Genomic DNA, 17,088 nt, shown 5'->3' with positions numbered 1-17,088 from the left:
ACTGGGATTACCCATCCTAGTTTGCTTCTTGAACAAACCACAACTGACTGGGTTCACACACTGTATTAAACTGTAAATTGCATTTACACATCACAATGGCTAAGTTCCTACAATAAATTAAAGGCAAGCAAATCACATTGTGGTTTAGCATGACATGTTTGCAGTTTAATTTAATGACAACTGTGGGTCCCCAAGCTCAGAAACAAACTTTGAGCATCCCAGCACATGTGAACTAACCCTGATTCTAAGGTCACACCTATTTGGGACCTCTGTAAACGCCTCATAGAAAAGCAATGGAAGAAACAGATAACCCCACTTTAGGAAAGTGCAGAGTGATAATTTTCCATGCAACAAGCTGTATTGCATTTGCACCTTGGTGCAAAAGCAATGACATGGAATCAAGCTTCCCCTTCCAAAGTTTATGCCTCTCAGTAGAACAAGTTGGTTCTGAAGATTGCAGCTGAGTAAAGTTCACACAGAAAACAAAAGAAACTTGCTGGAAAGTGTGGGAGGGAGAGAAAGAAAAGAAGGGAAAGGAAAATGTAGGTGGGGAAGAGAGTGTCTACAACCTGAACATTTTAATGACCTGGTAAACGGGCATGTGATGTGAGGGAGGCTGTTATGTAAGGTTTGCAGCACCCATGGTTTATGTAACAACAGAAGAAGAGGCAGCTTTGCAGATTTAGGGAGATAAATGGTGAGAGCAATGCCTAAGAAATTCTCTACAACTTCACTGGCACATTATGGTTACAGACAAGGTATACTTTGAGTTGAGCAATAAGGAGTATTGTCCTAGGTGTCACCTCAGGGTTATATCCAGAATGTGAACAAAGAAACTTATATGGCCACTACATAACTCCAGGCAGCTCATGTACAGCAGACATTAAAATGCAGGAGTTCCAAGTAAAAGAATGAAATTCAGTCAACAGTCCCTGAACCAATGGTGGCTTTTTTTGGTTTAGAATAGGATTAGCAACTTGGATGCATGAATACCAAGACATCTATAAACCCTTGCCACCTATATCCCTCCCAAACACAACAGTAACAAAAAATCACAACTAATGGCTGAAATTTCACAAGAGCTCACAGAAGGATGGCCAAAATTTAATAAAATTGGTGATCTCATGAGATTTGAGTAATCTCGGAAGGGGGATGTCTAAGCCATTGTGCAACCATGAGATCACAGAAGAGCAATTAGAACTGGAAACAGTTGCCAGCCACAGATATCAACAGAGATGTCCCCCAAGGGGTCAAGGGAGAATGTCAAAAGCAGTATTGGACCAAATTCCACTCCTTTTGTACATGTGCTGTGATGTTGCAGGCAAATAAAAAAGACGCCACAGCTGGCATTGTGACAGTGAGACACTGCTTTGGTGAAAGTACTGGATCCCAAGGAGCTCTGGGTAGCAGCTCCTGGCCAAATCTGGCTTATACTGGAAAAAAACTAAGTAGAGTTGGATCTTCTTGGAACTTGGTAGGAGACTGCCAGGAAATCTTGAAGCTGTTGGGTAGTCTGGGAAGTCAAAAAAGCTCCCAGAAGAAGGCAATGACAACATCATTTCTATTTTGCTACCAGGAAAACTTTGTGAACATGTTCAGGCATCACAAGGAGTTTAATTTATGAAACTAGCTACCATTTTATATATCACACAGGCTGGATGGAGGTGCCTCCCCCACTGAAAATTAAGGGCTGATATCACTTTTCCACTGGAAAGCAGCACGCATACATTTTTACACTTCAGTCACAGAACCTCTGAGCATGCCTTTGTCTGGGAGTCTCACTCACTGCTTCCTGGATTCACAATCCCACCCAATCCTTCCCTCCTCTAAACTGAAGGCACTGGGATCAGGTTGGGCAATGGGGAAGCTGCAGAGAAGCCACACTCCATCCTTCTTACTTTGCTTAGGATGACTAACATTGTTACTTATATATTGGCAAAGTGGGGGGAGTGACACTCTGCTGCCCACAGACAGATGAATGGTTCTGTCATTTTTTCAAGGGATGTCTTTTCAAGTCAAATTGCCTAAGAATCAATGAATTAGCATACAAGAAATGCAAGGCATTGTATAAATTGATATATTTAAAGCATACATTTTGTGCTTTGGAACACTATAGTGTTCCAAACAGGTTAAAATAACTGCAGACAATAAAAATCAGTTAATTCACAAAATACCATTGTAAAATGCCACCCAGAGGTATAGAGTTGCAATGTATACATTCTGTCTAGGTCCCTTTTTTTTTGCTGGAGGTTTGGAGAACAAAATAATAGACTCATAGAATTGGAGGGGGTGACTGAGGTCATCAAGTCCAACCACCTGCAAAACCATCCTCTGTCAAACTGCTCTTACCATTAGTACTTCATTTCTGACCTTTAATCAGACTGTCCTTTCTTGTAACTTAAATCCATTATTCAATATCCTGCACTCTGGAACAATAAAGAACAGGTCTTGACCTTCTGTGTGACACCCTTTCAGGTATTTAAAGAGTGCTATCATGTTCCTTCTTGGTCTTGTCTTCTCTAGGCTAAACATACTTAGCGCCTTCAATTTCTCTTCATAGAACTCAACCTCTAGTCCCCTGATCAACTTTGTTACTCTTCTCTCAACTTATTTTAATTTTGCTGAATCCTTCTTAAAGGATGGTGCCCAGAACTTCAAACAGTATTCAAAGTGGGGTCTGACCAAAGCAGGATAGGGTGGAATAACTTCTCCTGGAGATTTGGAAATTGGATTTGCATTCTTTGCAGCCACATCACATTGCTAGCCCATATTCAATTTGCAATCAACTACTATTCCAAGAATTTTTTTGAAAGTGTTATTACCAAGCTAGATAATCCCCTAACCTAAGCCTTGCAAGATAGTCCAGACAAGAAGCACACCCAGAAGTACTAGCTGTAACTTTATTGTAAGGTTACATTAACAGAATCTTGCCAGTCTGAAAGTACATCTCTCCCCCCCTCACCTTTACAGTTCAAGAATCTAGGGAGGGTCCCTTCTGAGAAGTTTGCCACACCCACATTCCTTCTGCAGACTCAGCTGCCACTTGTCTAACTGTTGCCTAGTCTGCAGCTCTTCCACCAGTCTCCTAAGGTCGTTCCCACACACCATTACAAGTCCTGTGCATTTCATTGTTTCTTTGCCCTTGTCTCAGTTAAAATTCATTCTGTTACTTTCAACCCATTTCTTCAGCTGTTCAAGAACTTTCTGAATTTTGTCTTCTAGGGTATTAGGTATCTCACTCAATTTTGTGTTGTCCGCAGATCTGATAAGCATTCCTCCCACTTCGTCATCCAAATCATTAATGAAAACACTGAAGAGTAGAAGACTCAGGTCTGATCCTTGTGGCACCCAGCCTGACACCTCTCTCCAGTTTGATGAAGATGTCATGTCATCCAGCCCACAACTAGTGTTTTAATTAGCAGAACATGGTGAACTTTGTCAAATGCTTTACTGAAGTCGGAGTATATTTGGTCTGCAGCATTCCTACAGTCTATTAAGGAAATTATTCCAAATGAGATGATTAGCCTGGAAAGATTTGTTCTTCACATATTTCTGCTGACTTTTGATAATTACAACATTATTTTCAAGGTACTTATGGACTGAACTATCTTTCCAGATATCAAATCAGACTGATTGCTTTGTAGTTTGCTGGATCTTTCTTTTTCCCTTTCTGAAGATGTGAACAATAGTTGCTCTTCTTTGATCATCTGGGACTTCTCCAGTTCTCCAGGACTATTATTTCTCAGTGATAATGTATAAAAGCTTGACCAGGCCATCAGCTAGCTCCTCCGGTATCCTAAGATGTAATTCATCTAGTCCTAGTATACTGCTTCTTTATTCTGAACATATCTAAAGAAACCCTTTTTAGGTTTTTCTTTTTTCTTTTTATTCCTTTGCTAAATTCTTCTAAGCTTTCTCTTTCCTGACACCAGCTCTATAGACCCAGATTATCTTTCGGTATACTTTCTTCCATTTTCTGAGATGTTCTGTTTCATTTCCAGATCTTTGCTAAAGTTTTTGGAAGCTATATTGGCTAATCATATTTAACTAAGCCAGTTAAAGGCCATGCCTCTGCCTCTGCATATGTCCAACATGTAGTTTTAATTTTGGTTAGTTTGTTGTGGTTTAGCACACTTCATTTAATTCAAGAAAATGAGTTAATTCAATAACCAGTTTAAGCAAATTGTTTACTTTCCTACTGAACTTTAGTTCTTGGATAAGTTATTTTTTCAGCTTGCCAATATGCATTTGGGGAAATGAGTGCTTTCTGGATTGTAGCAGCCATTTTGTGAATGACCAAGTCCTTCTTTCACTGTAGTCATCTTTATCCGCATTCTGTTCTCAAGTTCCATACATGCCTATTGATCCAAAAATATTGAGGATCCCTAAGGAAAAGGTGTGTGACCCTCCAGGCTAACAACAATATACCACCTGTGTCTCCTATCCTTAGATCTACCATATGTGGACTGAAACATCTGGATGATTACTAGATGGCAGCAAAGAGTCAGAGTTCTCTGTATGCCTTTGCCCCATCTAGTGATTGCTGGGATTTTTCAAGATCAGACCTGGTAGCTATTCATGACTCGCCTGTAAGTTGATGGAGCACAGTTGCCAAAACAGAGAATGCAGAACTGCTTGTCTGCAGGCCTGAATTAGTGGGAGAAATCAAAAGTGCCACAACTCATAACCTCTTTCTCCAATTCAGAAATTCCTTCCTTACCTCATCAAATGGAGCTTCATTCTCACAGTTCTCAAGCACTCGAGTGTAGAATGAGAGGCCTGCAAAATCCGGAGAGAAAATGATTTTTAGTTTTGATAGACTGCTCCAGAAAGAGAAAGCTGATTGACAGAGCAAAAGGAGGACATCTAAAAGGACAGTGTCATACTTTGTTATCCACATGGATAAGGCAGAATTAATTTACAAGGTGGATACCTTTTTCATGCAATTAATTACCTGTATAGAAGGCAATGCAACAGTCAGGATCACACTGAATTGTCAAGTAGTACATTCATTCTGGGTCAGGGAATTTTCCATTACCTGTAGCTACTAGTATTCAGATGACAAACAGGAGATTTCACACCAGCCATAAAGCCTAATAGTCACTGGTTGCATTCACATAACATATTTCATATGGTTACTGAATAACATTATCCTGTTTCTGGATTTGCATAATATATTTACTGTAAGAATGAAACAAACACATGGGCTAGTTTTGTCTGACATGCTAGGCTACATAAAGGGAAGTAAAAATATCCCTAACCAAGCATAGCATGTTGTTCACATACAGCTGCTAGGTTTTCAGCTGATCTCATTAAGCTGTAGGATTATCTTACTCTTCTTCAACACACCTAAACTCATTGTAACATTTTAAAACTTATGATGAAATGGGTCCTTCTGTCACCCTAAAGCCAGTCAGTCTCATTACTTAATCCCAGAGCAGAGCTGTGAGACTGAGAAATATACACACAATTTCTCCAAACATACATGATTTTATAATCCTCCATAATATTATTTGTTTGCTTGTTCAATTTATATTCTACTTTTCCTCCAAGAGCTCAAGGTGATTTTCATGGGGATCTTCCTTCAATTGACCTATGCAACAATAACTCTGTGAAGTAGGTTGGTCTGGGAGAGATTACCTGGTCCAAAGTCACCTGATATATTTCCATAACTATATCAAGTGGATTTCAACATGGATCTTTGCAGTCCTAGACTAATACCTTAGCCACTACACCATACTAATTATCCTGCCACTTGATTTCATGCTGAAATAAATGCACAAATATTATAGATGCTCGCTTTATTTAGATTTTCCAAGACAATATTGGTCAGATAGACATCAGCTGAAGAATTCTGATCATAGGGCAAAGGAGGTTGGACTATATGGACAATCTTCCCTATCTGAATGCCCTCCAGATGTGTTTTATATAGTGCCCATAATTGTCACTAGCCTAGGATGTGGATTAGGAACTTGTTCATCACTTCTGGAGAGCCACTAAGGAAGGCTAAAGAAATTTTCTGAAGAACCCATCTGGAAGTTTCCTCATACACAATATCTTTACGTGACTTTTTTCCTACTTCCTCACAATGAAGTATCATTCAAACTCACAGTGACTCCCCTCACTTTATTAGTAGTAATACAAATAGTCCTCCTCCAGGCGATTAACTATATCAGACAAGACTTATGGATGGCATCAGAACTTTTTTATAAGATTTGTGGATACTGACTTTCCCATCAGTTGGAATTCTTTAGTGAACATTTCATCTCCAGCCTATTTGATTAACTCATTTGCTGGGAAAAAAAACATTAAAGCTAAGGAGTCTTTATGTACAATGATGAAAGCCTGAAAAACTGAACCATCAAACAGCTTATGAAGGAGTAAAACTATCAAAGAAATTGTTAATCCTGGAATGATACATACATAAGAAGATAACATGGAATTTACTTTTCATTTTTCTTTTAATCAACCCTTTTCTTTGATCTCTACTTTTTCAGTTTAGCAGTAGAGGAAAATGTTATTAAAATGCTAAAATATATATCCCCAATTCCCAATTAACCTTTCCTGAAAGCCACCAGGCCTTGCCCACCTTTAAATCTGCCTCCTTCTAGAAATAAAAGGCTGGTTATTTTTCAGTTTTATTGTGTTGTGTAACATTTCCAATTTGCATTTAGTATGGCAAAATTTGTTGTTAATTACTTTTTCTCTCAGTTTAAAACTCAAATATAGCTGGAGAGATTATAAAGTAGGAAGCCCTGATAATTGCACCACAGAACTGCAGTTACAGTTTTACTTATATAGGATTTGGGTAATTAAAAAAGGAAGCTTATTACTGAACTACGTGCATCCAATCATTTCCTCATTTACACATACAGACTCACTTTCTTGGAGCACCCATGCTGGTTGAAGCAAAGAAACCTAATATCCCAATTAGGTTTCCAGTCATTTCACCATGAAACAAGCTGGCATTGTTGTAGGTGTTATCAGTAATGGTAACAGCTTTACCATTTACCAAACAACAGAACAGGAAATCAATAACTTGCAGGCAATAATATTGATCAAATTAGGATATATAATCCCAGGATCCATCCGTCCAGTCTGGTTCTCCTTGACCAATAATAGACTAGGCTTAGTCATATAGCCCACACTGAGCATATAGAAGATCCTTCTTTTTTGCCTTGCCATTCCCATCAAAGGATCTCAGCTCTTAGGTGTTGAAAAAAGATCCCCCCACCCACCCATCCAAAGCAACAGTTTGTCATTCCTTGTTTGTGTGGGATGTTTTTCAACTTCCTAGTTTAGGCTACAGCCTTGGTATTCTCTGGAGATCCCCCACCCAAGTACTAACCACGCTCAACCCTGCTTAGCTTCCAAGCTCAATGTTGGACAGGTAACTTTATCCAAATATATGCTTTATTATGCTAATTTTGGAATGGAAAATGTGACAGACTAGTAGACTTTGCTATTACTTGTCCAATGTGTATTCGGAAATGGTCATTAATTGTAAGGCATACCTCATTCCACATATACAGCTTTCAGTAGAGCACAGTGTTCTTCGGTGTTAGAAGAAAGCTTAATTCTAGCTCAGCTCAAAATGGCTCTGCAAGTTATGTGCCAGGATCATACACATTCTTGGGCGCCTCTCAGCTGCATGACTGTACAACATAGGATGCATAGGTGGGGCTGGAGTTACTTCAACACCCCTTTTGGCTTTTTTTCCCCTCTAGCTTTTCCATAGGCAAATGCATCCCATTTCCTTGAGGTTTACATATTTTGTAGGGTTTTCTTTTTTTGCGGGGGAAGGGGTATGAGGGTCTCCTTAGAAACTGGACTGACATGGCATGGTTACCACATCAATGAGTAGGAACTATTTATTTTCCATTTCTCCTCCTCTTTTTAGAGTATCCCTCCTTGTAATTCCTTTGGGGATGTTTTGATCATGTTTTTTTATTCCATTCCTCCTACTTGAAAATCGCTTCAACACGTGTCTTCTGTTCTGAATATGTAGTTGACTCTACTGCTGATCCCTACTTTTCTCCTTTTCCTTCCAACAGTGAGATCCGTCTGTTGAATAAGCACACCCCCAGGGAGAAATCCAGCACTGTTTCATCAGAAGGGCAAGGATGCCAAATGCTCCAATGACATGAGCAACTAGGGCTCTCTTTGGATCTCATGTTTAATTCTACCCTCCTCCCAAAAACGTCCTCCTGTATGTTACCCCAATAACTTGGCAAACACTCTAGAATGCTTCGAGGATGCTCTTTAAGGCTTTCCCTTCTCTTTGAATCCATGAATGCTTTATAACCAGTGCCAGGAGAAAAGCTTGGCACAGTCAGGAGACATCCCAGCACTGAATTAATATGCAATATGAATTACTATTGGCCTCCTGAACAGGAAGATCCATGACTTCATCGACTTGGATTGATTTCAGCATACAACTGCAAATTAATACTGTTGAAAGAAGCAGGACAAAACACACACAAGCAACTCTGGCTATTTCAAGAGAGATCCTTATAATAGTCAATATTCAAAGTGCATTATGTGATTTCACCCAGAATGCCATGTTTTAGTCATTAGCCTACGTTCAATCTCCCTTTTGTCTGCTTGGAATCATCTGTTTAGCCAAAAAGACCTGGAAAAGCATTGCGGAGGGAGGATTTTTTCAAGGACAGTACCAAAGCCTATCATTGTTTCTCCCTTCCCTGTCCCCCACTGAAAATTGCCTTGAGTTATATATAAAAAGGGTGGGATAAAATAATAATACCAATAACAACAACAGCCATATTACTAGCATGTGCAAAAGTGTTTCTCCAATCTGTGCCCACACTTATAAAAAAGAAATTTACACATTTACAGTCTGAGGCATTTGCAAAGCTATTGGCAACCTTCTAGAGATAATTTGGAACCTTTGCTCTCTGGGGAGAATCCCCGTACACCAGTGTTGTCCAAACTTGGCCACTTTAAGATGAGTGGACTTCAACTCCCAGAATTCCCCAGCCAGCCATGCCTTCAATCTTTCCCAGCATCAGGGTCTTCTCTGAAGAGTCCTCTCTTCGCATTAAGTAACCAAAGTATCTGAGCTTGAGCTTCATTATCAATCCTTCCAATGAGCAATCAGGGTTGATTTCCTTTAAGATTGACTGGTTTGACCTCCTAGCAGTCCAGGGAACTCTCAAGAGTCTTCTCCAGCACCACAGTTCAAAGGCATCAATTCTTCGGCGCTCAGCCTTCTTTATGGTCCAGCTCTCACAGCCATACATTACGTAGCTTTGACTACACGGATCTTTGTTGGCAAGGTAATGTCTCTGCTTTTTATTATGCTATCTAGGTTTGCCATAGCTTTCCTCCCAAGGAGCAAGCATCTTTTAATTGCATGGCTGCAGTCCCAATGCCCTGGGAATATTTTGAACAAGTGCTAAAAGAAATGCTGCCCTGTCCTCCTCCAGGTCCCCTTTGCACAAACGTCCCTGTAGCAGAGGTCATCTCAGCTGGCTTCCCATTCAGACTGGAGGGCTTTTCTTTAAGGAGGTGGTTCAACCTGGTCAGCCCTTCAAGGTAAGAAAGGATGAGAAACAGAAGCAGCAGGAATTCCAGAAATGCCTTTTATTGTTGCCGGGCAGAATACCAGAATCTTGAAAGCCTCTCTGCCCCCACCTATACCAAACAAAATCAAGGTAGAATTGAATTTTTTTCTCACTCTTCATTTTCTCAGGACTGAGTAGTCTCTTCTCCTCCTTCAGCTGTTCATCGCTCCCTTTCCCCTTTCCCCTTTCCCAAGGCCTGCTCTACACTCTTTCACAAGACTCATCACAGACCACCTTCAGGCAAGTTCATTTTAGTGGGTGTTCTCTTGATTTGAGATGTGCTACATTGTTTGGAACTGTACTTTTCCCTGCTGTGTTCTTGATGATTTGTATTTTACAGTTTGGGATTTTATGATCGGTAGCTGCTATTTCATTGTGAGCATCGTACATTTTGGTGCAGAGAAATAGCCTTCAGCAGAAATATCAGAAAGACATCGCAGTTCTACAACTTGGGGCCAATACTCATCTCACAACATTCCCAACCCTTCCAGATGTAATTTATTTCAAGAAAAATTAAGGTTTGGTCTTTTTTTTTTTTTTTAAGTAAAAGAAGTATTAACTGGGGACTGATCAGCTGCAGAACAACATGCTAGCTTCCTGCCCAATCTTTATTTTTCATGAATGTCTGAAGCATCCTTAGGGAATAAAAATGGCTGGTTTTTGCAACCAAGTGCTGCTTTTTGAAGTAACCCTACATACTCAGGAAAGAGACAATGTGCTAGAGCTAGTGTGCATAAAAGTGAACATGCAGGGAGGAGACTTTTGTCCCTTACATTTATTGATTTGGTTCCTCTTAGAATAGTGCTTTTGCTTGACTTTTCATCTGCCTAGGCTTTTTTCAGTAATTGGGGGGAATGTACATGTTTTGCCAGTTTAATTTGTTTTGAGTATCTTGCCCCTATGTCAGAGGCATCCACAGTTTGATTGATTGATTACATGCCATCAAGTCATTGTTGACTCTTATCAACCACATAGATTTTGTCCATGATGATCTGTCCCTAACCTGGCCTTCAGCTCTCCCAACGGTGCCCCCCTCGCCACTCTGAGTCCATCCACCTTGCTGCTGGCCATCCTCTTCTTTTCTTTCCTTCCACCTTTCCCAGCATTACAGCCTTTTCCAGAGAGCTGCACTTTTGCATAATGTGCCCAAAGTAGGATAATTTGAGCCTGGTCATTTGTGCCTCAAGTGAGAACTCTGGGTTGATTTGTTCAATGATCCATTTGTTTGTTTTCTTGGCTGTCCATGGTATTTTCAGGAGTCTTCTCCAACACCAAAGTCCAAAGTGGTTGCACCTGTGTGGTTGAAGCCCTGCCCCTTTGTTACATGTATGGTATGGTATAGCCTATGCGTAAAAATGGAGCTGGACTTCATAGCAATCATCTTGACCTTTTTGATACCAGTTAGAAGTTAAATACTTCTGCATGATGCTGGGTTAAGGATAGTTGCCTTCAGACTTTCTAACTCCCTATCTTTACGTGTGATGACATATCACAAGACCTACATCTCAGCCTGTTTGTCAAGGTCACCTCTCAACCTAAATAAACAAACTATATTCAGTCAAAAGAAAATAGTCCAGCAAGATCCTTTTCAGAAAATATCAGAACTTAATTCTCAGATCAGGAATCTTGTTTCATATCTATATATTTTGCAAAAGGACCTTTGGCAAGTCCCACCTGGATCAAGTACAACAACTTCCCCATCATTGTGTTGGGTTCACTTTAATGTATTACAAGAGAAAAGCTAGTCATGCTATCCTTTTAGCAGGTTGATCAAGTTTCTCGTGAGAGGTTTCCAGGTGCAGAGAGTAAGCCATTTAGTCTTTGGCAGGGGAAAAGGATCCAGATCCAACTAGTTGTGTGGCACCTTAAAATCAAAATAATTTGGATTCTTATTTCAACATCTAGTGCTCTGGAATCTGAGCCAAAGTGACCATAATCTCAATCTGAAATATAAAAGGCTGGATTTTGGGCCAGAAATATTGCTTCTACATTCCACCGGCATTGGTGCAAGACCCTTTCTCTATGAGCAGCCAATTAAATAGGCAGCATATGGCAAGCAGATGTTCTTGCAGTGCACAGATAAGGATTTCATGTCACTTGGATTCTAGGCTACAATTCAGAAGCCTAGACTGATAAAAAATATACTCCAAACTGGATAGAAGCTGCTGGCATGACTGAGCTGCAACAGAGTAGGGTTCATTGTCAGCTAATATGCAAGGACATATATGTACCCACCACAGTTGAAAATTCCTCTCTGCTAACAAGCATTTCTTTCCTGATCCAATTTTAAAATTGTTATTGATATCATGATTATTGAAACAGTAGAAGAAACACAGGCCTATGGAAAGTAATTTTAGTGAAAAATCTCCTAAAGGGAAAATTAGTTAAAATGACCCTAGCAACATCACTGCCACCAGCTTCCAATAATCTACAGACTAGATGTGACTGGCAAATACCCACATTCAACGGTGTCCGTCAGATTGATCTCCATAACTTTTTGTATTATTACCCAGAGCCACAGGTATTAAAAGGTTATTGTGTCAGTTTTATGATTGTTTGCCGCCCAAACCAGAGTCACTGGTTTGAGATGAGTGGTTATACAAATTGAATTAAGTAAATAAATAAGCATAATTTAATTAATACTGAAAAGGATAAAAGGAAAAGTCATCTTCAAGCCAGGTTCTATTCCTGGTGATTTCATGCACACGTCTATGTACTTTTCTTGTCAACAGTTCAGACATGGTTTATTATTGTTTATTTCCAGGATGTTTTTTTAAGTTCTCCATTTAGCCTCCATTCTGGTATTTTTGGATAGTCTATCCAAGCACAAGAACCAGGTCCAGCCTGGCTTAACTTTCTGAAATCAGCCAAGGCTAGCTAAGTACTGCCACCAATCTGGGTAAGTCATATGAATTCTCGTGACTCCCCACAAAGGCTGATCTAAAGCCCCTTCAGTAGCAAATGGGAGAAAGGAAAAAAGAAATTTTGGGCCTTGGACCCCTGCAGTTTGTTGTTCCAACAATTTTTCTGGAATCGCAGCTGGAAAGGAGAGAAATATCTAGACCAACCAACTGCAGTGACTTAGGGCACCTGAGGGGAACGATTCAGTACTGTTCTTCCATACAGACTTTTAACGCTAAAGTAATTTATCATGTATTTTATGTAAACATTTATGCTATTCTTCTGTAAAACTTCTAAGGTAGCTTGCAGCAGTTATGTTACATATATGCATAGAGAAAATAAACAGAACACATCCTCTCCAAAACACATCCTCTCCAGCAGCCAGCACCCAAATAAGCAGAGATTAACCCCAGGCAAGCAGAAAACAACAGCTAAATCAAAGAACTACCAAGAAGAAAACCACACCCTCACCAACACTGCCAGGGCAAGCTACTGTATGTAATCAGGGGGCAAGTCCCACACTCACTCACACTGATGATGTTATGTAGTTGGGTAATGAAGCATCTGTAAGCAAACAATAAAGCTCAGAGAGTACCAAGGACTCCACAGAAAATAAACATCAATAAAATCTTACAGAGAGCCAGTGTGGTGTAGTGGTTAAGGCACCGGACTAGAAACTGGGAGATCATGAGTCCTAGCCCTGCCTTAGGCATAAAGCCAGCTGGGTGACCTTGGGCCAGTCCCTCTCTCTCAGCCCTAGGAAGCAGGCGATGGCAAACTACTTCTGAAATTTTGCCAAGAAAATTGAAGGGATTAGTCCAGGCAGTCACTAAAAGTCAAAACTGACTTGAAGGCACCCCCCCAAAAAAAAAAAATCTTACAATGATCAGGAAGCTGCAATTTAAAAGTAAGTTGTATAGTTCAGCAGAATGGATACAACGAAGTCTAGAGATAGTTTATGCATAAGATGTTTGGATACTGTCATTAATACATCTGGGTGGCCGTAGATGATGACTTTGGTGATTTGTTCTTTTCCTGAGAAAAACAAGGCACAGGCAGGACTTGGTTTGGTGGCTTTTAATTTCCTATTGCTGTTTCCTACTTCTGTTACCATTGGCAGAATCTCCCATGGTAGGTTGACCGCTCCCAAAACTTGGAAAATCCTTGCTAGTTTCTTGCTTATTTAACCCGGACTGCATTATATCATATGGACAAGTAGCTTTTTCTTTATTCTCCACCACAACCCTCCAGATTAAATTGTCTGTTCAGGATAGACTGCTATAGGTTTTTCTTGATCCAGTGATGAACTCTGTGTACCATTTTTAATTACAGATCTCTGCCCTGGCAAATGCGTTCATAAAAAAAATGGGAGTACCTCTGCACATATGCAGAAAGCCTTCCCTCATCTTTGATAACAGAGAAGCAGAGAACAAGGCAAAAGCTGGGATTTCATGTCACGGGATGACTCCTATTATCTATCAAGCTCTCTTACTCAACCTCAGGGAGCAGCTGGGTTTCCTGGATGGTGCAAGATGCCTCAGACCTTTGTGTTTTTTTCCAAGGACGAAGAGTGTTACAGAAACATCTCAGGGTGCTAAATCATGTACCATCTGAGGAAAGCTCAGAGCTTCAGACTGGACAGCAGTAGAAACTGACAAGAGCTGCCTAAGAGCGGAGACCAGGTCCCTCCCAAAGTTCAAAATGTTAAAAAAAATAACTGGGAGCAATTCATTTTGAATCAACACCAATACTGTAAAAGGTTCTGTCCAAGAGTTAGGACTGGCTCTTCACCCTGTCCTCATATGTAACAAGTGTGCCCTTGCACATTACATATGTTGGTTCATTTATGCATAAATTGGCTTTGACCTTAGATTTAGGAGGCTATGTAAGCTACAGCTGCTTCTGCCTTTCATTTAAGAAAAATGTCCTTGAAACCTGTGCGCAGAATTGATAATGGGCATTTAAGAACCACGCACATATACACACAACACACACACACAGTGTTTTTGAAATCAGAGATACATATGAACCATCTCCATAATACCAACCATCTATTTCAAAAATCCCCCTTTTAAAAAAGTATAATAAAGAGCTGTCCTTCTTTAGCAGTTAAGATTAAAATATGTGTAAGAGAATACTCCTTAAAACTAGATGGTTGCATTCTTTCTTTCTTTTTCTTTTCCCCCTGTTCATCAGTTGTATTCAGCTCTAATTCTCTTTCCTCCTTCCCCATGTGTCATTCCTGCTGAGGGCCGGGAGAAGGACAGAGGTTTGGTCCTTATAATGAATTGGGGCAGCAGATGTGTTGATTGTAACTGAAGTGAGGTCTAAGGAGACAATTTGGGTAGAAGTGCTCCAGCTGAATACACTCAGCATCTAATCCAACATGCCTAATCCAATTTATCTGAAAGCCTCCAGGTTGAGTGTCTGGAATCATCTTTCTACTCTAAGATGCATGCTTACCTCTGGTTGGAATTTTTGCTAGCCTTTCCAGATATTCTTGTCTGCTTGTTGACCTGACCTGAGATAATCTGCAGATAAATATATATATATTTTCAAACTCTTGGACACAAAGGTAACCTGATGTAGAAGTTAGAAAACTATCAGGAAATCAGGGCTGGATTTCTTTAACCCTGGTAGGCCAAAGTTAGTTTGAGTGTCATCTGAAAATCAAGTTGATTTATTTTTCTTTTTAATTGATGAGGTCCATGTGTTATTTTCTCTTTTGGCTGTTTCCTAATTTTAGAAAGCACCTTAAAATGTAACGCTTTTCACTTTTAAATCCAGGACACTTTTGGTGTGAGAACAACATTATTTGGCATATCAAAAAATAGTACTCATGACATTCTTTGTTCATATCTTATCAGGTATACTGAGTACACATCTGTGTATACATGAGCTGTTGACATGTAGTAGCTATGATTCTAATATAACATATGAATTGAGAAAAGCCAGGGCAGATTCTACACCAACGACAAATCATAGGCCATTTCTCCAGTAATCATTTATAGTGTCTTCCAGTATAATCCAACCATTATTCTACCAATGTAGCAGTGGTGAGGGCAGGTTTTATATTGCCTCAGCAATGATTGGGTGATGCTAGATGTTATAAATGCCTAGTGAAAAATAACTATAGGATAACTTCACTCAAGCCAATCTTTCTCATTTCAGTTCCAACTCTACCTCCCCTAGACAACATGAAGTTAAGATTAAAAGGTTTACATTTTGCAAATCAGGACTAGTGACAGTACTAACTTTCTGCAGTGCTATATAAAAACAAGGTTGATTGTTATATGCAGTGAGCACTCAGTAGACATCAGCAGCAACTTGTGTCTTTCAAAGCCATGTGCACGCACTCAAAACAATACTTCGTATGGCAGAGGTTGTAGGTTCAATTCTGGCATCTCCAGCAAAAGCTGAGAAAGCCCCTTGCTGAAAAGGGGGAAGTGTTCTTGCCAATTCGTGTGTCAGGACCTGACAAAATGCTGTTTCGGAGGCAACTTGCTTGTTACCCCCACCACAACCCGCTTGCTACCTTCACCATAAAGAGTGCCTTATTGTAAAAACCTTGCCATGCCTGAAGCACTGCAGAGATGCAGGAGTGTGCCATATGTTACAAATCTCCCCAAAATGTGACATTTGAAATGACCCTGAAGTTCCTCTTGGCACTTTTCTTCTTCCTCATTCAACTGGATTCCTCAAAAGCTCAAAAAATTCTACTTGTGTATGAGGAATGGTAATTGCAAACACAATCATTCTTTGAAGAAAAAAAAAATCATAGTCAGCAATAACACACGAACCCAGTCCCCAGATCTTAATTTGATGGGAAAACTTTGGTTCGGAACCTTTGAGGGTTCTTTAGACATGATGTGGCTCCAGACTGAAGGAGCTGCATCACCAGGGCTGGCTGACCCCAGAACCTGCCAGTTAAACAGCAATAGCCACAACTCCAACTATCTTTAGCCCAGGCAAAATGGTTGGGTGCATTAGCTATTCTTTTCCAGAATGAAGCTGCTCAAGTACTAGGGGTGTGAGAACATCCTTCCCCAGAGTCATGCCCTTGTTCTGCAGGGTTGAGGCTCCTCTGCAGAGAACTTTCCATTCCCTGGGACATGCACACCCTGCACACAAACAGGCACCTCTCCTGCAGCATCACACAGAGGGCTTCTGCTGCAGCTACACAACTGGGGGCATGTACCTCTGAACGCCACCTTGGCTATCCTGTCCGCTTTGCCTCTCAGGCTGGTGACCCTCTTCAAGCGCACGATCAAGGCCATGGTGGGCTGGTGACGGGCAGTGCACTCTGCTGTTGTTTGGTACAACCTGGCAGGGAAAGGCAACGGGCACAATGGTTGGAGCAGATGTGGGGATCCAGCCAGGCTGCCTTCAGAGCTGTGTCACCCTCCTCTTCTCTTTGCCTGCTGAGCCTCTGCGCAGCTCTTCAGCTGGAGAGCAACCTCCTCCCATCCCGGTCCAGATCAGGAGCTGGTAAACCAGAGCTGCTGTGCCAGTTCGGCTGCCTGGGGAGCAGCAAAGTGCCTGCTGGCTCTCAATTATTCAGGAGCTGTCGCAGAAAAGTCCCGCTCGGCGCTCTCTGCACGCT

At 40.7% G+C, this 17,088-nt stretch overlaps 1 protein-coding gene across 1 annotated transcript in view; it reads right to left on the bottom strand.

Annotated features, from left to right (window-relative positions):
- OTOF (otoferlin) overlaps positions 1–16,762 on the bottom strand; it is a 146,118-nt gene extending 129,356 nt beyond the window's left edge. The window contains exons 1-2 of the mRNA XM_088152197.1: positions 16,684–16,762; positions 4,721–4,779 (exon numbers count right to left, since the gene is read on the bottom strand). Of these exons, the coding sequence (XP_088008323.1) occupies positions 4,721–4,779; positions 16,684–16,762 (138 nt within the window). The remainder of the gene's footprint in view (positions 1–4,720; positions 4,780–16,683) is intronic.
- Positions 16,763–17,088: the final 326 nt, after the last annotated feature.

Source organism: Python bivittatus, unplaced genomic scaffold (genome assembly GCF_059951505.1).
Source record: "Python bivittatus isolate LINGU-HERP-01145 unplaced genomic scaffold, Pbiv_v1 ctg000690_np1212, whole genome shotgun sequence".
Classification (NCBI taxonomy): Eukaryota; Metazoa; Chordata; class Lepidosauria; order Squamata; family Pythonidae; genus Python; species Python bivittatus.
Note: the sequence above shows the minus strand (reverse complement) of the source record. Positions and strands in the feature narration are given on the sequence as shown.